We start from the raw sequence: 23,657 nt of genomic DNA on the forward strand, positions 1-23,657 counted from the left end.
TACAAGAAACACCTCACTTCTTCATCAATCCTCAGACTTTCAATCGGCATCACAAAGGTGAAATGTCAATTGTCCAGGTCAAATTAGGGGGAATAGTACCAATACTGACAAGACGCTAGCAAGACACTGATGATCGTTTGAATAGTCGGCGTACTTTGTTGGAAGAAGCTCACGTAACACTTGGCCGACAACGCCGCCGACGTGCACGACGACAAAGAGTTGGCACTGTGCAACAGGCTTTCGTGCCGCCTGTGCCAAAAAAAACAAACTATTCTGCAAGTCTAGTTGGCAAATCTTCGCGAGATCAGCAGAGAGCGAGAACATAGCACCTACAACGCTATTGCTGCAGCAGGTGTATTTTTATACTATACTAAATTGCGCTAAAGGTCAACAGCAAAATGCTACAGAAGTTAAAATACGTTATCGTCAGCTTGTCCCAGACCTCGGTATTGCCGTGGGCAGGCGCTGATTTCGTTCAGTAGAGACTGCACCTACAGCGCACGATTTCATGCTCCAGCTTCAGGCGAGGTGAAACTGTAGGCCCAGTCGCATAATGCCAACCGAACTCTGACTTTAGTCTCTCAAGTTCACTGTAGTTCAGTTGGGTTCATACAAGTATGAAATGAACCATCCTTCACGCCATACGGTGTGCACACATGAAGCGTGAAGCGATCGCAGGGCCCGAAACGCTAGAAACTTCTGGCAAAATCAGCAATGACAGCTTTTCGCAAAGGCTTGTCACTCTTATCACATCACCACGCATCCATGCGAAGTTATCCATACAAGATGACCCGACTTATTAGCTGAGTGAATGGAAAGAAAGACAGGGTGCATTAGTACTAAAATCCCCCCCCCCCCCCCTCAGGTCAGCCTCTTGCACAAAGTTACACAGTGCAATTAGAGCACCGCGTAGGCCGTCTGTAGGATAGAGTAACTCGTTAAGGTATGCGTGCTCTCTTGCACATGCATTGACCCCTGGTTCTATCGAAGCCTGAATACTCACACAGCAAGAGCTCAATATCTGGGAAGTGCTTCGTAGAAGAAGGCCCTTACACGATGCGAACATTCCTGCCTGTAGAGACACTATCCGAGGATGGCTTCCGAGACTTCCTCCATTTGGCATTCATAAATGCAACCAGCCTAACACATGCTGGTGGGTGGTGTGTTCGTGTTACCTTTGTACAAGTATGTTTTGTTATTATCGTAATAAAGTGAAAGAATGTCAAATCTCATTGTGATATAACGATTACAGCATTAGACTGCTGTACTAGCAGTCACAGGTTCGATACTGCCATCGGACACTTGAGTTTTCGATTCATTGAAAAGTCCTGAAAAGAGGCGAGACAGGAAGCTACTTACCTTCCTACTACCAAGCGCCTGTGATGAACCAAATAATGTAACGCTAATAATAATGTTCATCCGATTTATCTAAATATTTTTGCGACATATTGTAACGTGTAACACTACTACTGTAAAACCATATACCAATAAAGAAGCCAGTGTATTGAGTTGTTTCTTATTTGTGGGTAGCAACGCAAATGAATTTCGTGCTATATTTGACAAACTTCAGAAGCCGGTGTGAAATTTCAAGCTCGCCGCCATTGAGACCCTTTATTATAGGCCAGCTTCAAATGAAAATTTATGATAACAGAAATACCCGCCGCGATGGCTCGGCGGCTGTGGCATTGCGCTGCTGAGAACGAGGCGGCGGGTTATCCGCAGCAGCGGTGGCCGCATTACGACGGCGGGAAAATGCAAAAGCGTCAGTGTACCGTGCGCAGGGTGCGCGCTAGCGAACACCAGAGGGCGAAAAAATCCAGCGTTCCTCACTGCCCTTCGTGGCACGTGAAATTCTGGAGCTTTAAAACAATCTTGTCGAGCGAAAGCTTTAAAACAATAAATTCGAATTGATATGATGGCCATTCATGGGAGCGATTCATTTGTCGAGCTGAAGCTTTCAAGTGTCTTCGTAGAATTTGTCAGTAGGTGTCCCTCGTCTAATTCCTAGGCATAAGTACGCGTCACATTCGTATCTTATACTATGTTAAAGGACGAGTTAGCCATAAAATTTACTCTACGCTACATGCACATTCTCATTGAGGATAGCTTTTATCAAAACCGCCGCGAAAAAATTTACCAAAGATGCGCAGCATTCCACATGACTTTTTGTAAAGGGAAGGGCATGAAACATTTTGCTCCTCATAAAAACAGAAAGAAACGTGCAGGTCACAACAGCGCTTATGAAACGACAAAATACAGATTGAGTGCGGGGGGGGGGGGGGGGGGCGAGACCAGCACTACAAAGACACATATGGCCGGTTTCCGGTTGAACACAATGCTGGGTCACTTCCATTTTATGAGAATATGATTTTAGTGCTCTTCTCTACAGGAAAAGCTAGTGCAATGATTCAGTGAGTCTAGTACGCAGCCTGGCTGCAACATGGTTTCCGTTCGAGATACGTCAGCTCGCAAACAAAACTCCAAGCAGTAACCTCGAAAGAAAGGAAAACAAATATTGTCATGAGTAGAAATGAATGTCGGTATGTGTGTGGCAGCATATGTTTCTTCGCGAATAAACAACAGTTACTTTGCTCAAAGGATAAAAAACGGAGCACCTGACCTCGAAAAATGTGCTGTGGCACCGGAAGAATCACCTTTTTCCACGACAAATTCTTTTCCAATGACAGCCAGATTAATGAACTTTGTTTTTGACGTTCAACTTTATGATATTACTCAAGGGCACACAGCTGTGAAGAGTTGGTTTATTTTGCTTATATAGGGAATAACGAAACATTTTGCAGTCATTCTGTGATCTACTTTGAGGAGAAGAACAATAGCTGCATCTCTTGTCAAAGTAGCAAAGCGACTCGTTTCTATCATTTCAATGCAATTCTCAGAGAAAAGCATGACACATCTCTTGATACCGCTATTTATGGGCACTCTGTTCCCTTTGACTTCTTTGGCAAGAGGAGGACCGAGAAAACTCCAGCGAGGGATCCCAGATGCTTTCGAGGTAAAATGCTCAACAAGGACGTCGTTATTCTACCATATAACTGATTTCTCTCCAGATGTTCTACTGCGGAGCATTCTGAGGATCATGTCAGGCACGTGGCAGTAGGTAGGTAGATTCCTTATTTCCACGGTTACGCGCCATTGCAATGACGAAATTCAAATTTCCGATGGTGGGATCGAACAGCGATTTCATCGCATAGCAGCCCAATGATCTAATATTCTATAAAATAGGCCTAATGGTCTATAAATTGGACTTTCTAAAAAAGAACAGTGTTAGGCTACGATAATACTCACACTTTTCTCGTCTCAACGCTTACTAGCTGTTTGAGGCAAACGATCACAGGCGTCATGCCACTGCAAGCTGCTATGAAAAGCTGTATCTGATCAGTGTTTGTTATTTTGCTGTCGTCATGCCCATTGCATTGAGTCTCAGTGGCTTGCTGCACTGCTTTCGCAGTCAGCCCACACTCGCGAGCCTATTCCTCGTAGTATCTAACGCTTCATAGAAGATTTGCGTTGTAGAACCGGGCCCGTTTCAGGTCATAACGGAACAGACTGTAATGTTGCTTCGTCGGAGTACTCGCAAAAGAATAAAACTTCAATCGTCATGCCGACGCTGTCACATTATCGTCGTCTACAACGTCGTCTTGCTGCTACAGTCACACACGCACTCGAGCTGCACAGACGATTGCTCGCCTTACACATACGCGTTCGACCACCTTGGTGTAATTTGAGAAATCCCAAAACCATGATGGTGAGCCGAATGCCTGTACATTGTTTCAGATGACTTGTATTTAGGAAAATCTCAGGCCTGGAAGAATGATCCAGGACACGATGTTTAACCAACGCTGCAAAAATCTATCTGGAACTTTCGGCCCATACTGCAGCATTTGGTGCGTTCTGTCGCCTGCCAGCATTGGTGTAGCATGTGACATCTTAATATCCTTCAGAGGAAATTGTAATAACGATATAATTCGAACAGGTGCTGGAGGAAGGAAAGGCATACTGGAAATCGAGTGTTTTAGGTTTATATAACAGGCACACGAAATCAGGTAAGGGGAAATGAAAGCGAGCGAAAACGCAAGTTTGTGCATGTGGGAGCCCAAGTAATACCTTCCGCATTACTCGTCTGACGCTTTGCTATTAAAACTAGAGCTGTGTTCCTCCTGCCGTGAAATTTCTGTTCTCTTTACTTACATTTACGAGATTAGGCCTGGGAGCCTAAGTCACCGCCATTTACCGATAAAGACCTACAATGAAGCTTTGTCGAATAGTAAAATTACAACTTTATTCACACCGATTCAAATTAAGAAATGCTTCGTCGATACAGGCTGAAACGTTCGACCTGCCTCCATGATGATAGTTCAAAAACTAAATACCATTTGCCACTTAGGTTTCAGGATATCACTTAGGGTAAACCATTTGCCACTTAGATATCAGGAGATGTTAGAAGTTCAGTGCGCATGATAGAGAGTCAAAGTATATTTGGCCTTGCGGCGTAGTACAAACAATCTAAGAAAACAATCTGTTGAACACCACGCGCGGTTGCACAAACAAGTCTCCACGTTTTAAACTTACCAATGAGTTGCCATTTTGCGTATAGGCTATCTTCATTATTATCAGGAGGAGCAGCAGCCTATCTATATCAACTGCAGAACGGCGGCCTCTCTGCGATCTCATGTTACCCTTGCCCGAGCCAACCGATGCGATTTTTTTTAATTTCGTCACCACACGTTGTTTTCTGCTGCCCTTCTCTTGGCACCAATGGTGTAACTCTAATGGTCCATCGGCGATCTATCCTACGCGTTACATGGTATGCTTAGCTCTATTCTTTACTATTAATGTCAATTAGAATATCGGCTACTGATGTATACTGATGGGCGACTTCAATGCCAAGGTAGGCAAGAAGCAGGCTGGAGACAAGGCAGTGGGGGAATATGGCATAGGCACTAGGAATAGCAGGGGAGAGTTATTAGTAGAGTTTGCGGAACAGAATAATATGCGGATAATGAATACCTTTTTCCGCAAGCGGGTTAGCCGAAAGTGGACGTGGAGGAGCCCGAATGGTGAGACTAGAAATGAAATCGACTTCATACTCTGCGCGAACCCTGGCATCATACAAGATGTAGACGTGCTCGGCAAGGTGCGCTGCAGTGACCATAGGATGGTAAGAACTCGAATTAGCCTTGACTTGAGGAGGGAACGGAAGAAACTGGTACATAAGAAAACAATTAATGAGTTAGCGGTAAGAGGGAAACTAGAGGAATTCCGCATCAAGCTACAGAACAGGTATTCGGCTTTAACCCAGGAAGAGGATCATAGTGTTGAAGCAATGAACGGCAATCTTATGGGCATCATTAAGGAGTGCGCAATAGAAGTCGGTGGTAACGCCGTTAAACAGGAAACCAGTAAGCTATCGCAGGAGACGAAAGATCTGATCAAGAAACGCCAATGTATGAAAGCCTCTAACCCTACAGCTAGAATAGAACTCGCAGAACTTTCGATGTTAATCAACAAGCGTAAGACAGCGGACATAAGGAACTATAATATGGATAGAATTGAACAGGCTCTCAGGAACGGAGGAAGCCTAAAAGCAGTAAAGAAGAAACTAGGAATAGGCAAGAATCAGATGTGTGCGTTAAGAGACAAAGCCGGCAATATCGTTACTAATATGGATGAGATAGTTCAAGTGGCTGAAGAGTTTTATAGAGATTTATACAGTACCAGTAACACCCACGACGATAAGGTGAGAGAGAATAGTCTAGAGGAACTTGAAATCCCACAAGTAACGCCGGAGGAGGTAAAGAACGCCTTGGGAGCTATGCAAAGGGGGAAGGCAGCTGGAGAGGATCAGGTAACAGCAGATTTGTTGAAGGATGGTGGGAACACTGTCCTAGAAAGATTAGCCGCCCTATATACACAATGCCTCATGACCTCGAACGTACCGGAATCTTGGGAGAACGCTAACATAATCCTAATCCATAAGAAAAGGACGCCAAAGACTTGAAAAATTATAGACCGATCAGCTTACTGTCCGTTGCCTACAAAGTATTTACTAAGGTAATCGCAAATAGAATCAGGAACACGTTAGACTTCTGTCAACCAAAGGACCAGGCAGGATTCCGTAAAGGCTACTCAACAATAGACCATATTCACACTATCAATCAGGTGATAGAGAAATGTGCGGAATATAGCCAACCCTTATATATAGCCTTCATTGATTACGAAAAAGCATTTGATTCAGTCGAAACCTCAGCAGTCATGAAGGCACTACGGAATCAGGGTGTAGATGAGCCATATGTAAAGATACTGGAAGCTATATATAGCAGTTCCACAGCCACCGTAATCATCCACAAAGAAAGCAACAAAATCCCAATAAAGAAAGGCGTCAGACAGGGAGATACGATATCCCCAATGCTATTCACAGCATGTTTACAGGAGGTATTCAGAGACCTGGAGTGGGAAGAATTGGGGATAAAAGTTGATGGAGAATACCTTAGTAACTTGCGATTCGCTGATGATATTGGCTTGCTTAGTAACTCAAGGGACCAACTGCAATGCATGCTCACTGACCTGGAGAGGCAAAGCAGAAGGGTGGGTCTGAAAATTAATCTACAGAAAACTAAAGTAATGTTTAACAGTCTCGGAAGAGAACAGCAGTTTACGATAGGTAGCGAGGCACTGGAAGTGGTAAGGGAATACATCTACATACATCATGAGACTGAATACATACATCATGAATACATCTAATACATCATGAGACTGAAATAACCAGAAGAATAAGAATGGGCTGGGGTGCGTTTGGCAGGCATTCTCAAATCGTGAACAGCAGGTTGCCGCTATCCCTCAAGAGGAAAGTGTATAACAGCTGTGTCTTACCAGTACTCACGTACGGGACAGAAACCTGGAGGCTTACGAAAAGGGTTCTGCTGAAATTGAGGACGACGCAACGAGCTATGGAAAGAATGATAGGTGTAACGTTAAGGGATAAGAAAAGAGCAGATTGGGTGAGGGAACAAACGCGGGTAAATGACATCTTAGTTGAAATCAAGAAAAAGAAATGGGCATGGACCGGACATGTAATGAGGAGGGAAGATAACCGATGGTCATTAAGGGTTACGGACTGGATTCCAAGAGAAGGGGAGCGTAGTAGGGGGCGGCAGAAAGTTAGGTGGGCTGATGACATTAAGACGTTTGCAGGGACAACATGGCCACAATTAGTACATGACCGGGGTAGTTGGAGAAGTATGGGAGAGGCCTTTGCCTTGCAGTGGGCGTAACTAGGCTGATGATGATGATGATGAGAATATCGGCTATCCCCGTGTGCTCTCTGATCCATACCGCTCTCTCTCTGCCGCTTAACATTATGCCTAATATTTTTTGTCCCATCCCACTTTGCACGGTCCTTAACTTGTTCTTGATCATTTCGTGAACCTCCTAGTGTCTGCCCCATATGTTAGCACCGGCATAATGCAGTGATTGTGCAATTTTCTCTTTAATGATAGTCGTAAGCTCACAGGCAGGATATGGCAATGCATGTCACATGCACTCCGACCTATCCTTATTTTCTAAATTTCCTTCCCATGATCCGGATGCCCTGTGAGTAATTGACCTAGATAAAATACTCCACAAGAGATCCTATAGGACTAAAGAGCAATACTGAACTCTTGTTCCCCTACCATGCTATGGAAATATAAAATTGTCTTCTGCATATTAATCTTTAACCCCACCTTTACACTTTCTCACTTGAGGTCCTCAATAATTTTTTGTAATTCATCCCCAGTCTTGCTGAACAGGACAATTTCATCTGCAATCCGAACGCTGCTGGGATATTCGTCGTTGATCCTCTCTCGTGAGCGTTCCCCGTTTAAAAGGTTGAATACTTCTTCTAAGCACACAGTCAAGAGCAGCGAAAAGATTGTGTCTCCTTTCTTTACAGGTAACTTTCTACTTGTGGAGAACCAAGGTATCTGTGGAACCTGTGTAGATAATTACCAAACTTTTCACGTATGCTTCCTTTACTTTTTTATTATGTAATGCCTCCTTGATTGCTGGTGTTTATAGTGAGTCAAATGCTTGATCAAATTACCTCATTGATGACATGAATGTGATCCATTGTGGAATATCCCCTCCTCGAACAAGCCTGTGCTCTTTGTTGACTGAAGTGATGGTCTTATGTTATTGGCAATTACCTTGGTGAAAATATTATACAATACTGAAACCAAGCTAAAGGGCCTATAATTTTTCAATTGTTCAATCTCTCCCTTCTTGTGGATTAGTTATTTTCGGCATTCTTCCAGTTCTCTGGTACAGTTGAAGTCGTGAGGCATTGCATATCAAGAGCCGCAAGCTTTTCAAGCATGATATCTCCTTTATGTTTTATTAAATAGACTGTTATTCCATCATCACCGGCCCTTCTTACGGCCCTTCTAGTGTCATCATTAGTTATAGGAGCATGTATACCGTTCCTTACTTGTTCGAATGAAGGTTGCCTTGCTCCTTTGCGTACTGTACAGGGCAGTGTAGAATTTTTTCTTGGCTTTTACTATATCTTCAAAATTACTGATGATGTTACGCTGCTTACCTTTCAGTGCATACATCTTGGCTTGTCTTATGCCAAGTTTTGTTTACACTGATTTCAAGCTGCGGCCATGTTTTACTGTTTGCTCAGCCTTTCTCACGTTATAGTTTCGAATATTCCTTACTTTCTCCTTTTCGACCCCTTTTTGACAGATCTGCGAACTCTATCTGATCTGTTGAGTGGGACACTTTCATGCGTTGTTATGTTTTTATTAGGTTCACTGTTGCTTGTAAGAGCTTACCTACTGGCTACCTTGGTGGATTGCCTCCCACTTCAATTTCTTAGCAAACCTGCCTGGTTACGCTTTCATTCATTATCTTTATGTCATATTCACCTCTCTGTTATAAAGCTCCATATTTGTTTACGAGGATGCATCAAAGTGTAGTGGTGAAATCTCGTAATTTACGTTGTTAACTTGGTGTAGGACCTCATAAGGCCCAGTGTAGCGGCAGAGAACACCTCCTGGGAGAGGCCAACACGACGACATGGTGACCGACGCAGCACCAAAGCACGTGGGCTGAGATGAACATCGCGATGGCAGTGGCTGTGACGCTTTTTTGTATGTGCTGCGAGGCTAATAAACGAGACCGCGCAACCTGACGCGCCATGTGAGCACGATCGATGACTACACGAGCGTACTCATTTGCAACACGTGACACAAAATGGAGGATGGTGTCAAACGGTGGTGTCAAATGTGGGGTTGCGACCCTACAAGAGATAAAAGGGTGAATATCCTGCGGTGTCATGTCGGGACGAGTTATACGCGAATGTCACGTAAGCCAGCGTGGCGTCCGAGTTGCGGTGATCGTTGGAGACGTAAATCGACAGCATCTCTGGGATTGTTCGGTTCAGACGTTCCGTAAGACCGTTCGTTTGCGGGAGGGCGGTGGTGGACAGCTTGCGCTTAGTGGCACAAGAGCGGAGGAGGTCGTTGACAAATCGTGATAAAAACGAGCGGCCGTGGTCTGTAAGTAACTGTCGAGGTGCGCCATGGTGGAGAATGACGTCATGGAGTTGAAACTCGGCGACGTCTGTTGCGCAACTAGTCGGCAACGCCTTTGTTATCGCGTAGCATGTCAGGTAATCAGTAGCGATGGTGATCCACCCATAGTCGTGGTTGGAAAAGGGTCAAGCAGGTCAGGACCTACGCGAAAGGATGGTTCAGAGGGAACTTCAATTGGATGGAGACGTCTGAAAGGTGCCTGGGAAGGTTTCTTCCGGAGCTGACACAATTCGAAAATTGCGACATGACGACGCACAGAGCGGTAGAGACACGGCCAGTAGAACCGGCGTCGTATGCTGTCGGTGATTCGTGAAGCTCGAGAACGACGGATCGCAGATAAAGACGAAGGACAAGGAGCAACTCAGGGCCGTCCGCGCTGATATTGCGGCGGTAGACGATGCCGTCATGCAGCACAAACATGCCGCACGTGCAGTCGGTCTCTTAAGATTGCATTCCGGCTATGATGGACTGTAAAGATGCGTCACGTTGTTCTTCAGCGCGCATGTCGGTCATGTTAGTCAAAGCCATCACGCAGGTCACCGGATCATGCACAACAGGATCGGGAGGATCCACGGGATGACGTGAGAGGCAGTCAGCGTCCTTGTGCAGGCATTCGTGTAATTGTGTGAATTCTTGTAATGAACACAAAATGAAAATTTCTGGAGCCACGGAGCCCAGCGACCAAGCTGTCCAGTCGTGTCCCGAAGAGAAGACAGCCAGCAGAGTGCGTCTTGGTCTGTGACCACCGAAAACGTGCGGCCGTACAAATATGGCCGGAACTTGGCGACAGCCGAAACTAAAGCCAAGCAATCCCCCTGAGTGTTGGAGTAATTTCTCTCCGCAGGTGACAGCAGGCGGCTCGCGTAAGCTATGACGCACTCGGTACCATTCTGTTGTTGGGCGAGAACAGCAGCGATGCCATGGCCAGTGTGGACTTCGGTCAGTGCAGATGGATCAAAGTGGGCAAGTATGGGAGGGGCAGTCAGAAACCCGATGAGAGCTGCGAACGCGCGAGCTTGCTCCGGGCCCCAAGAGAATGGTGTCTTTTTCTTTAGAAGAGCTGTCAAAGGCCGAGCAACGTCAGTTAAATTTTTCACGAGACAGCGAAAATAAAAAGACAGGCTGACGAAGCAGCGCAAGTCAGAAGCAGAACGTGGCGCAGAGAAACTGCGTACGCCACGGACTTTCTGGATTTTCTTGGACACTGGATGCGCCAACGAAGTGTCTCAACCCGGTAATCTGACGGCGCCGGAACTGAGACTTCGTGGAGTTCAGTTTAAGGCCGGCTTCTCGGAATACCACAAGAATTGCAGCGAGCCGGGTAAGGTGGCTGCTGAAAGTGGGAGAAAAAAACAATAACGTCGTCAAGTTAACAAAGACAGGTGGTTCATTTGTAGTGTGACGATGACCGACCACGTAGACCGGTAAGGTGTCGGGCTCTCGTAGCGCAACAATTCGCGCAACAGCGCGTCGTCGATGGATCTCGCGTTTTTTTCCGAGCAGCTGCCTCATTCGTCGAAGGTGTTGAATAGGGCGTCTGTCGCCGGGTTCTTCAGCGGACAGAAGTTGCTGGAGGGGAGAACGCTTTGAAGCTGCTGTGCACTGTAGCAGGGCTGCCTTGAGATCGTCATAGGTGTCGGTAGACAATGGGGAATTCAACAAATATGCTACGTCGTCAATGGCGGCTGGTGAGAGCGCTGCAATGGCGTAATGAAACTTTGAGGTTTGAGAGTGGATACCAGTGACTTGAAATTGCGATTCGGCCTTAGGAAACCACGCTGAGGGATGCTGGTCCCAGTACTGTGGGAGGCGGGCAGCGATGGCCGAACAGGAGAGCTCACCGCGTTCCTCCGATGGGTTCTGGCCTGGAGCTTTCGTGGCGTTGGTCTGGTCCATGGTCGTCTCTACCACAGGAGCGTATGGCAGTATCACGTCAGTGGTCACCAAACTGTAGCGGCGACTGACCACGGAGACCGGTAAGGTCACGGGCTCTCGCAAGAGAGGAAAAACCGACACTCGATCTCTTTGCGTAGCCTTCTTTTTAATAATCCTTTTCGCAACGCTAGCCCGTGCTGGAGCGTGCCAGCCGCTCGTGCCTCATGTAGACGCGAGCATCTACGTACTTCTCATGCGACGCCGATGCTGCTGCCGCTACAGTAGTTTCGCAGAAGAGAGTCCATCATACGTTCAAATGTCGCAGGAACATTGCATAGGCCAAAGTGCATGATTTTGAACTGATTTAAGCCATCTGTCGTAATGAAGGCCGTCTTCTCTCGGTCCATTTCACCAACTGAAATCTACCAGTAGCCAGATCGAAGATCTATGGACGAGAAGTATTGAGCTCCATGCAAGCAGTCCAAGGCATCGTCAATGCGTGGTAATGGGCAGACGTCTTCTCGCGTGATCTTGTTTAGTGATAATCGACGCTAAAACGCCGGGTACCATCTTTCCTTTTCACAAGGACGACAGGCGAAGCCCTAGGATTGGCTGATGGCTCGACGACCCCTTTGCGGAGCATTTAGTTCAGGGGGCCGTGGAGTACAGACGTGTCTCACATGGGCTCCCGCTTCTCGTGCTTCTCACCCCGGAACAAGGCCAGTGACAAACCCAAGTTTTGCACCGGTGTCACCGGCAAGACGAGAGAAACCGGCGGACACTAGCCACTTTCGGGTGAGTGCACCTTATCACAAGATATCAAGCGTTATTCCCGATGACCGCCTGCCCGGTTAAGCCTAACGACAGAACCAGATCCGCGTGCCGCGCTCCGCGTGAGCACGAGCACACGAGCGCTCGCCCTAGCTGCGGTGAAGAGCCCCTACGATGAGCCGAGAGGCAGCTACTGCAAGCGAAATGTCAAACCAGAAAGATGATGAAGCAAATGCAATGCAAATAGACCGGACGGAAGAAAACACCGGGGAAGGTACCTGGAACTATGACGCAGAATGCTGCCGAACAATCGAAGCGGAAAGCGCCTGGATCACAAGAAACAAGAAAGCCAAGAAGAACACCTCGAATTCGAAGACGCCGGCAAAAAAACCGACCGATGAGCAAACGCCCAATGCAGCACCTTCACACCAACAACGCAGACCCAGGATGCCGCCCGTGCCACTTGACGACTTTAAGATCGTCTACCGCCCGCAAGCAGGTCTCGACCTCGCCAAATGGAATACCGTCGCAGTCGTGCACGCCATCGGTAGAGCGAGTGGACTATCACAGCAGGACTTCAATGACAAATTACGCGAACAAGTACAGAGAATCGAAAATTTAACCATCGCAAGCACGGCCGACAAGGAAGACGCAATGATGCTGGTCAGCATCAACAGAATACAGCTTGGAGGCACTTACCACAACGTCAAAGACAACATACGAACCCCTCACGACGTCTCCCGAGGCGTCATCAATGGCCTCATACCAGGAACAAGCACAGCAGACCTTATGGCAGGAATCCGAGCACCGGCACGATACACCGTTCTTCACGCCCGAATGATGGGTCAGTCGACCGCGGCAGTCATATTCTTCGAAGGACCGCACGTCCCCTACTACATCATCTTCCAGAGCGTAGACTTCCACTGCAGGCCATAGTCAGTCAGTGCTGCACCAAGTCAGTGCAGTACTGCCGTACCTGTGGCAACACGGGACACCGCCAAGACGTCTATCCGAAACCGATCCCAGATTTTTGCTACAAATGCGGCAAGACTGGACAACCACAAGACCGTGACTGCAAACCGACCTGCAAGCTCTGCGGAGAAGCGCACGAAACTGCAAGTACAGAGTGCAAGAAGAGACTGAAGCCAAGTCCTCTACCCTACAATATACGGCAACAGCGCCTTAACAGACTACAAGAAAGAGACAACCGCTGGAGCTCCAGCAGTGAAGAGTTCCCGGAGCTGGGCACCTCGGCCACCAGCTCGAGCAGTGTCAGTGCGAGCAGGTCCCCCAGACGCAGCAGCTCCAAGCCAATACTGCGAAGTGATTCGTGCTCACTTTCCCGCTCTGTCTTTCGCTCAGTCAAGCGCGGGAGCTACGCCGACGCTGTAAGCGGCTCAAGCGACTCGGGTGGTACGAGAAGCTTGGATGCATCGGCCAAGCCGCAGTCGTACGGGTCCTAGAAAACAAACAGCAGAACCAGCAGAGCAAACTGCAGAATCAGCACAGCCAATTGCAAACCGTGCTAAACCTCATAGACAAGCTACTCCGCAGTCAACAGAAACAGCAAGAGCTCAGCGATAAACTGCTTCAAAAATGCAAAGTACAACAAGAACTCACAGACAAGCTGCATCGAAAATCCCAGGAGCTCGAAAACGTAAACAGAGCGTCGGGAACGACGTTGACCAAGGCCGACATTGAAGCCATAGTAGATGCAAGGTGCCTGATATTTCAAGAAGCCTTTATGTAGAACATCCACGCCGCAATGTAAAAAGTTGTACAGTCAGCAGTCGAAAAAACAGCCGCTACCTTCGAAAACAAGATCGCCACATTAAACGCCAAAATAGATGGAATCGCACCACAGCTTAACAATTTTATCGCGCATGCAAAGAACAACTACATTACCAAGGCACAGCTCGACAATTCGCGCCCCACGACTCGGAAGAAGGCACGGGCGAACAGCCACAGCGACTCTTGCTCGGTCTCGCCCACTCGCGATCGCCGACGCGAATTCGAATCCATCGACGATGGCGATTCCTAATCACAAGGCAAAGAACCAGCATTCAACTTTACGCATATGGCAATGGAACTGTCGATCATACCGCCCTCGACACGCCAATCTACAAGAATTCGTCAAGCTGAATCAACCCGACGTCTTAGCACTACAGGAAACCAACACGCAGAACGTCCGACTGCAAGGATACGCCACATATGCACAAACCCGACGAACTGTCATAATGGTGAAGAAAACTCTGACAGCCTAAATACCTGACATAGAGGTTTTACCGGAACTAGACGCAGAAAAGCCTATTCGTGGCCAACGTGTACAGCCCGCCTCGCGACCAGCTACCGGACTTCGATCGCTTTGTAAGAGAGACCAGGAAATCCACGAATGGACACGAAATCGTCATAGTGGGAGACTTCAACGCCTCACACACGGCATGGGGCTATCATACCACCACAAAGAAGGGTGCTAGAGTGCACGATGCCGCACAGCAACACAGACTCACCCTCTGGAATGATCCCCTCCAGACCACGAGAATTGGAAACAGCGTCTCCAGGGACACAAACCCCGATCTTACCTTTACTGCGGACGTCCCCTGGGCAGAGTGGAGTCGACTCCAGGAAACCTTAGGTAGCGATCACCATATTCTCCAATTAGATGTAGCATACACCCGTAAACAGACGAAGACCGGAATTGCATGGCTAGCCGATTGGAAATCCTTGAGGGACAAGCTAGATTCCGGAGCAAACATAACTGACATTGACGAGTGGCTCAAAAATGTATTAGACACAGCAGAACGTCACACCAAGATCATACAACTCAATGCCGATACACCCGCGGTCGACGCGCACCTCCTACATCTCTGGGAGGCAAGAAGTGGCCTCCTGAAAAGATGGAAGCGACAAAAGCTTAACAGAAAGCTAATACCACGTATCGCTCTCCTTACCAGGCAGGCTCAAGACTATGCGGACCACCTCGTCAGGCAGAACTGGCACGCTTTCTGTGACAACCTACAGGGAACTCTGAGCACGAAGAGGACCTGGCACCTCCTACGCGCACTCCTGGCCACTGAACCCACCAAAACGAAACAGAAGCAACATCTTCACAGTCTTATCCACAACCACGCTGGATTAGAAGAACACCTCCTGCGAGAACTACAGAAGAAACTATGCGGAGGCGCACCCTCTACCGCGTCAACTCGCAGCAAAGAATACTCTGGAAAACCGAACCCAGAACTCGACCGACCCTTCACGCAGGCCAAAATCCACGTAGCCCTATCCAAGCTGACTAGCAATACTAGCCCTGGTAAAGACAGGATCGTTAACAAACACCTACGCAACCTACCGCAGCAGGCCACCGAGGCTCTCCTCCGTTACTACAATGAGTGATGGGAGAAAGGAGAACTGCCTACTGTGTGGAAACTCTCGGACATCACCATGATCCCCAAGGCCAACAAACCTCTCAGCTTGGAGAACCAACGCTCGATCTCCCTCACCTCGTGCGCGGGAAAGCTTTTCGAACATATGGTGCACGACCGCATTACCCAGTACCTGGAAGACAACGACCACCTACCAGACACCATGTTCGGCTTCAGGCAGCACCTCTCAACGCAGGACGTACTCTTACAACTAAAAGAAGGCCTTCTAAATCACCTAAACAATCAAAGCAAATGCTCCATAGTGGCAATAGACGTCAAGGGAGCCTTTGATAACGTTAGCCACGACGAGATCCTCAACGCTCTCGAAGGCACCGGCTGCGGCACTAGGACCTACGCATACGTCAGAAACTTTCTGAAGGACCGCATGGCAACAGTCGGAATCTGCAACATCCGCAGTGAAAGCTTCCTACTTCCAAACAGAGGCACCCCGCAAGGGTCAGTCATTTCACCGCTACTCTCTAACGTAGCTATGATGAAGCTACCCCCACTCCTCGAGACCATACCAGACTTGCGTCACGCGATGTATGCTGATGACATCACGCTCTGGACCAGAGCTACGAACGTTGGAAGGCAAGAAAGTAGCTTACAAGAAGTCGCCGACACCATCGAAAGCTATCTCCGAAACTACGGCCTCCGCTGCGCCCCAGAGAAGTCTGAGCACCTCGTCCTGAAAGCAAGAACGAGAGGCCGACCACCCAACTACGAAGAGCCCGACCCCAGCATCACACTCAACGGGACAACAATCCTGAAAGTCGACACCACGCTAATACTTGGAACTCCACATCCACAAAGACGGATCGGGAGCTGCCAGCCTACCGAGACTAGAACGCACCCTTTCGCAACTAACGCACCTCGTAAAAAGGATCTCAAGCCAAAGAAGCGGGCTCAAGGAGCAAGACACTCTAACGATAATACAAGCTCTGCTCACCACCCGCATCACATACGGCACGCCGTACCTGGCTTTAAAGAACGCTGAAATAGAAAAGCTGAACATCATGATAAGGAAGGCAATCAAAGTCGCCGTGGGACTCCCCGCCATGACCTCTACATCACGTCTCCTTAAGATGGGCGTCCACAACGCGTGGCAAGAGCTCACCGAAGCGCACAAGAACAGCCAGCTGGAATGACTCAAGCTCACGCCCACAGGGCGATCAGTACTCCGACACCTAAACTACTGCGAGACGTATGTCGCAGACACGGACAAGAAAGAGCGAATACCACCGGACGTTCGTGAGTGCATTTGCATCGCACGTGTCCCGCGCAACATGCATCCCATATATCACAAGAGTAGAAGACAGGCTAGAGCCAACGCCATCAAACGAAGTTTCAAGCATGACCCGAATGCCCGCTACACCGACGCGGCCAAGTATCCACATCGAAACGCGTATGCTCTGAGCGTCGTAGACTTCCAAGGCTCCGAGCTAGCATCGGCAACCATCAAGGCACGCAACCCGGAAACCGCTGAAGAAGCCGCAATCGCTCTCGCCGTCACCACATGCAAAGACGCAGCGGTTATATTCACCGACTCTCAGGCCGGCTGCAGCAACTTCATGAGGGGCCGCATCTCGGCCGATGCACCCAAGACACTAAAAAGACGAAGCACTCCGCTCCCGTACGTCTGCGTAACGTGGGTACCCGGACACGAGGGACTAGAGGGGAACGAAGCGGCCCACGCCGCTGCCCGCGAGCACGTCAGCCGGGCTCCCCTCTCCCCACGCGCTCTCGGACCCGTGACAGAAGAAGCGGAGGCCGTACCCACCAACTATTCGACAATATTGCAACATTACAGGCTCGAGCATCGAGTGTACCCTCCACCGCACCCTAAACTCGACAGAGAAGAAAGCCTAATCCTTAGACGCCTGCAATGTAATACATACACGCACGGAACGATAATACATCGCCTCTACCCGACGCTCCACGGCTACCTCTGCCCACTTTACAACGTACCCGACACTCTGGCACACTTGCTCCTGGAATGCCCGTGGCAGGAAGGCAGCGAAATGCAACCAGAAACGTACGCAAAAGGAGCAATAGAAACAAACGACCTATTCGAAACGTGGGAGGCCAAGCTAACCCTCGGGGACCGGGAAGACCAATGACAACTCGTCGCTAGGGCCAAGAGGGCAGTTGAAGCCATAGGGTTCCTTGACTAAGGAGCCCTACCAGCTTAGGGTGATACCCGGCCTCGCTCGGGACACTGTTTCGTTTAATAAACGTTTCTCTCTCTCTCTCTTTTCGCAACGCTAGCCCATGCCGGAGCGTGCCAGCCGCTCATGCCTCGTGTAGACGCGAGCATCTACGTACTTCTCATGCGACGCCGATGCTGTTGCCGCTACAGTAGTTTCGCAGAAGAGAGTCCATCATACGTTCAAATGTCGCAGGAACATTGCATAGGCCAAAGTGCATGATTTTGAACTGATTTAAGCCATCTGTCTTAATGAAGGCTGTCTTCTCGCGGTCCATTTCATCAACTGAAATCTATATTAGCCGGATCGACGATCTATGGACGAAAAGTATTGAGCTCCATGCAAGCAGTCCAAGGCATCGTAAATGCGTGGTAATGGGCAGACGTCTTTTGGCGTGATCTTCTTTAAGTAGCGATAATCGACGCAAAAACGTCGGGTACCATCTTTCCTTTTCACAAGGACGACAGGCGAAACCCTACTATTGGCTGATGGCTCGACGACTCCTTTGCGGAGCATTTAGTCCAATTCTGATTGTATAACTCGACGTTCAGCTTACGATGCACAATAGGGACGCCGACGAACAGGATTTGTGTCTTCAGTGCTTATACGGTGGTGATCGACAGGTGTTTGGCTTAAAGGCCTGCCGCCGAAATCAAAGATGTCACTGTATGATTGAAGCAGGATACGTATGTCCGTGGCCTGTGCAGAGGTGATGTCACGTGCAGTCATTTTCGCGATGTCATCCGATACGAAACCGGAGCTGTGAGCTGCAATTGGCGCTCTTATGCCACTCTTGGCATTCAGGACCTCAATGCCAAATTCGGAACCTCCAGAAATGCTGGCCAAGAACATGCCGACCGGAATCACTTGGGGGCATAGGCTGAAATTCAGAAGTGGTAGAACGACGTCGTTATTAGTAACCGTGACCAACGTATGCGTAACAGCGACGTTCCGGTTCAAAAGCACGTCGATGAGGGGGCGAAGCACATATTCACCATCAGGAACCTATGACTGCGCGGTCAAAGTGACGTAAGTTACTGTCTCAGGTGACAGGCGCACATAGTGAAGCGAGCCCTAGTGCGGTGCGGCGGTGCTCGAAGTATGGGAGAGTTGAGGCAGTTCTGACTGAAGTACGTCGGTCGTGCAGTCGATGAGAGCAGAATGAGTGGATAAAAAGTCAAATCCAAGTATAACGTCGTGAGGGCAGTTTACGAACACAGCGAAGAGAACAGAAGTAGGGCGGCCAGCTATAATTAAACGCGCAGTACACATTCCAAGAACAACCAGCACGCCTCCGTCGGGCACACTAAGCGCTAGGGCGACTGCTGCGGTGAGGACCTTCTTTAAACGTCTACGTGGGCTAGCACTCATCACAGATACGTAAGCTTCAGTGTCGACGAGTGCCTGGACAGGTACGCCCCTTTATTTTAACGTCTTTTACACTTTTCCTTGCGGGCGCAGACAGAGGAGTTGCTACGGTAGTAGGCAATGCAGTACCACCTCCAAGGGCTGCATTTCTTAGTTCTCCTAAACGGTGCGGCCAATAACCAGAGGGCACGAAAGGCGACGTGGCTGTGGCGAACGGAAAGATAGGCGACGTGTTTTCAGTGAACGAGACTGGCGTCCGCGGAGCGATGGTGAGCCACTGTACCACGTGTTCCTAGCAGAGTTGTCGGCGCTGTTAGACTCGGCGGTGGGCGAAACATGGCGGGCATTTGCACCAAAATGGCTCAGATGGGTCGGCGTGCGAGGTTTGAGGGCCACGAGCTGCGATAGTATCGGGCGACATGACCCATGCGGCGACAGGGGAAACACATTGGCTCATCGTCCACAGTTCTCAACTCAGTCGGGTTGTTTTAACGCGGAGATAAACGTCGGGGTGGAGCGAAAATAATAGAAGTGCGTTCGTAAGCTCTGGGATTGACAGCACACACAGAATGTAAACCAATGTTTTCAGGTTCCTGGCGAACGATGGCTTGTACGAGAGCAACGAAAAAAGGGGTAGCATCAGGGCTACGCGAACAGAACTCTGCGGGTACCATCGGATCTAGTTTTCTTCGAACGATTCGCCCCGCGTCCTTTGATGGCGATGCATGCTGTTGTGCCGGTTGATCTTCACACGTAGACGTTGCGGCAGTACTGGGAAGTCGTTCGAACGGGTGCAAGACTCGTCGGATTTTGGCCTGCTCGAATTGTCGGCACTCTTTATTGATAGCATCAACTGTAGAGCAGCTTTAGCACATGAGCGGAATAAAGGCGTCGTCAGCGATGCTCTTAAGTACGTAACCGAACTTCTTGGCTTCTGTCATGTCGCGATCGGCTTTACGACAAAGTGCCAGCACATCCTGCATGTACGAGACATAGGACTCCGCGGAGGATTGGGCGCGGGAGGCCAGTTTCTGCTTTGCTGCAATCTTACGACCCGCTGGTTTGCCAAAAACACTCTGTCAACTTCTCTTTGCATTGGTCCCAGCTGGTTAGCTTCTCTTCGTGGTTTTCATACCACACCTTTGCTGTGTCTCTTAGGTAGAACAACAGATTAGCTAGCATTAGCGTAGGGTCCCATCTGTTTATTCCAATAGTGCGTTCGTACATAGCCACCCATTCTTCGACGTCGGTTCCATCGGTCCCGCAGAAAGCTCCGGGATCTTTGGGTTGCACAACCACAACCGAAGGTGACAGCGACGTAGCTGGAGACGGTGACTTTGGAGGCGCAACGACGTTGATCCCGCGTGCTCATCGTCATTAATGCTGCGGACGGTGATGCGACGTCCACTGCGGAACTCAGTTTCCACCCGTGGTACCCCACACCTCCCACCAATATGTGACGGTGATGTTGCGAGTATAGGAAGACTATATTTACAATATATATACAGGATGAGTCAGAGTAGTTCAGATGGCTGAGCAACAACACGCAGCAGCCAGCGTATCTCACCTTCTTCATCCTCTCTCTTCTTTCATCCTTCCGTAATAATGTATTTAAGTAAAAAAAAACTGGTTCATTAGGAAATATTGCACTGTGTATCACTCACGCATATCAGTGTAATGGAAAGTCAACAAATGCCATAGTAGTTACGGAAACGAATTGTACCTTTTATACTTTCAGCATAGTTCAACTAGTTCACGGTAAACAGTCAGATTATCAAACGATCTATCTACATAAACCATCGTCAACAGCAAATATGTAACAAACAGTTCAGTTTACAGTGTTTATTTTTATTCGCCATTTCTCGTGTCTTCTACAGTGCACTGACGTTGCATTGAAAATCTGAATGTATTGGAAATGTGAATTCCATATTTTTGTCAAAGAATTGAATATACAGCTATTATTATTGCTTAGGTGTGTCTATATACGATGTTCAGTTAGGCAAACGGAAGTTTCTAATTGCTGCACTTCGCATTCACTCCTTTTGTTGCTTGCTCTTGCTGTACGATTGTTACCTGTTTTTCGTTCCTTATCTGAAGACTACCATCTGTGTACGATTTTTCTCTCTGTACGTTTTCTTTATACGTGGGTCTTAAGTGTAATGTTATTGCTAAAGCGGAAACGCTTTTTTGGAAACTATGCTTATTCTGCCTTTAACTTTCTCGTCCGCCTTCGACTTTGTTTTCTCGTCTTGTGATTGTAGGCTCACCATATCCTGCCCGTAGTCATTTCTGTTCCTCAATTCCGTCCTTCACATTAGATGGTAATTCGTATTGATTGCGTGCCTGAATGTTAGGGCTTAAAAAGGTGCCTTTAATCAATGAATCTCTCTTTGCCCTAGGAACAGGGCCCCTGGTTGAAGATGTGGCATAACGCTTGTGCGACGTGTATCGAAGCCTTTTTTTAGTGCGTTGCGGCGTTCATGCTGCTGGTTCGGTCATCTTGCTTTTTCTTTTAACATTATCATCGTCATCAACAGCCTACATTTATGTCATTGCAGAACGAAGGGTTTTGCATGCGATCTCCAATTACCCCTGTCTCGCGCTATCTGATTATAGCTTGCGCCTGAAAATTTCCTAATTTCCTCACCCCACCTAGTTTCCCGCCGTCCTCGACTGCGCTTGGCTTCCTTTGGCACATATTCCAAAACTCTGGTGGTTCATCGGTTGTCTACCCTCCGACGTACATGGTCTGCCGAACTACTATTTTGTTCTCTTAACATTAACTGGATTATCGACTATCCACATATGCTCTTTGATCCACACCGCTATCTTTGTCTCTGTTAAAGTTACGCGTAAGATTTTTCATTCCGTCGGTCTTTGCGCGGTCGTTAACTCGTACTCGACCTTCCTTTTTAACCTACAAGCTTCAGCCCCATTTGTTAGCACCGGTAGAATACAATGATTGTACTTCTTTATTTTCAACAGCAGTAGTGAGCACGCAATGAGGATCTCGTTATGCATGCCGTATGCACTCCCATGCATTTTTAATCTTCTGTAAGTTTCCTTCTCATGCTCAGGGAACCCTGTGAGTAATTGGGCTAGATAAATGTACTGCTCTATAGACTCCATAAGCATTTTAATTTTAATGAGCACAATTAGCAGTAGACATTCAGGTAACCTCAGTACAACATCGGCTGGAAGCCACTGGCTTTTTCCAAAGTCTGAAAAGTCTGGACTACAGCTAAGAGCCGCGGTATGAGAAATGTTACCGAGGTTTATGGCGGCTTCTCAAGCGCACCTGTACCCACACTTTTAATTGGCGCATATCGACATGAATTGTTTTGTATCTCGAATGACCCTTTTTACGAATGCATTCAGCACCTGAAGGTATGTAGCAGGAAAATGGAGTTTTATTCCTTTTTTATATGGTTATTTATTCAAAATAAGCTCCGGGCCATGCAAAATTAAGGCGGGGGGTGGCTACAGAATAGCAGGGTGAAGCAAACAAACAAGTGCAGTGAGTTCTAGTAATACAAATATTTACCTGATTATGTAATGCAGCTAATGTTTTGCGGAAAGCTTTGTTATCGGTGATGGCTACGATACTTGACGGAACGTGGTTCTAGTCCTGAAATATACGGGGTTTGAAATAGTGAAAGAAATACTTTGTGTGACACAAATCAATTCCTACCTTGCTGCGATGATCGACGCAGTTTGAAATGTACTGAGGCCGCAGAATGAAGTCACCGTGAATTGTGGTGTGATTAAAAATTTTATGAAATCGCGAAATACGAGCGATATTGCGGCGGTTACCTAGTGGAATAAGTGCTCAATTAGGTTTCATTAAGGTTGTGCTGGCGGCATGGTTATAATTATAGAGAATGAAGGGGTAGAGTTTTTGTGTACTTGTTCAAGTGAAGTAATGAGATTAACGGCACTGTGATCCCATATTGCAGATGGATATTCAAGTTTCGAGTGTATTAGAGTCCTGTACAGGTGAAACCTTAAAGTAGTCGGTATTTTGCAATAATTGCGCCGTAAGTACCCGTGGATGCGATTACCATTGTTAATAACCTAGCGTATATATATATATGATTCAAGTTAAGTCATTTGTAATGAGTGTACCTACATATTTATACGACACGACCAAATCTACCTGAACGTTGTTCAGACGGTAAGTGCTAGGAGTTGAATTAGATCTGGATACAAACATTAATTTGCATTTGTAAATATTTAATTCCAGTAGCCACTTCACGTACCAGTCGTCTATATTATCCAAGTCACCTTGATGTGTTACAGTATCATGAGTGTTTTTAATTTCACGCAAGTTAACATTATCATCTGTACGCTATAATATATTTTCGGGGTCAGATCATTAATATAAGTACGAAATAATAGTGGTTCCACACAGGCCTTTG

At 47.7% G+C, this 23,657-nt stretch overlaps 1 protein-coding gene across 1 annotated transcript in view; it reads left to right on the forward strand.

Annotated features, from left to right (window-relative positions):
* Positions 1 to 2,823: 2,823 nt before the first annotated feature.
* The window catches only part of LOC129382443 (uncharacterized), a 41,531-nt gene continuing 20,697 nt past the window's right edge, over positions 2,824 to 23,657 (forward strand). The window contains exon 1 of the mRNA XM_055066375.2: positions 2,824 to 3,013. Within this exon, the coding sequence (XP_054922350.1) occupies positions 2,885 to 3,013 (129 nt within the window). The 5' untranslated portion in view covers positions 2,824 to 2,884. The remainder of the gene's footprint in view (positions 3,014 to 23,657) is intronic.

Source organism: Dermacentor andersoni, chromosome 6 (assembly GCF_023375885.2).
Source record: "Dermacentor andersoni chromosome 6, qqDerAnde1_hic_scaffold, whole genome shotgun sequence".
NCBI lineage: Eukaryota > Metazoa > Arthropoda > Arachnida > Ixodida > Ixodidae > Dermacentor > Dermacentor andersoni.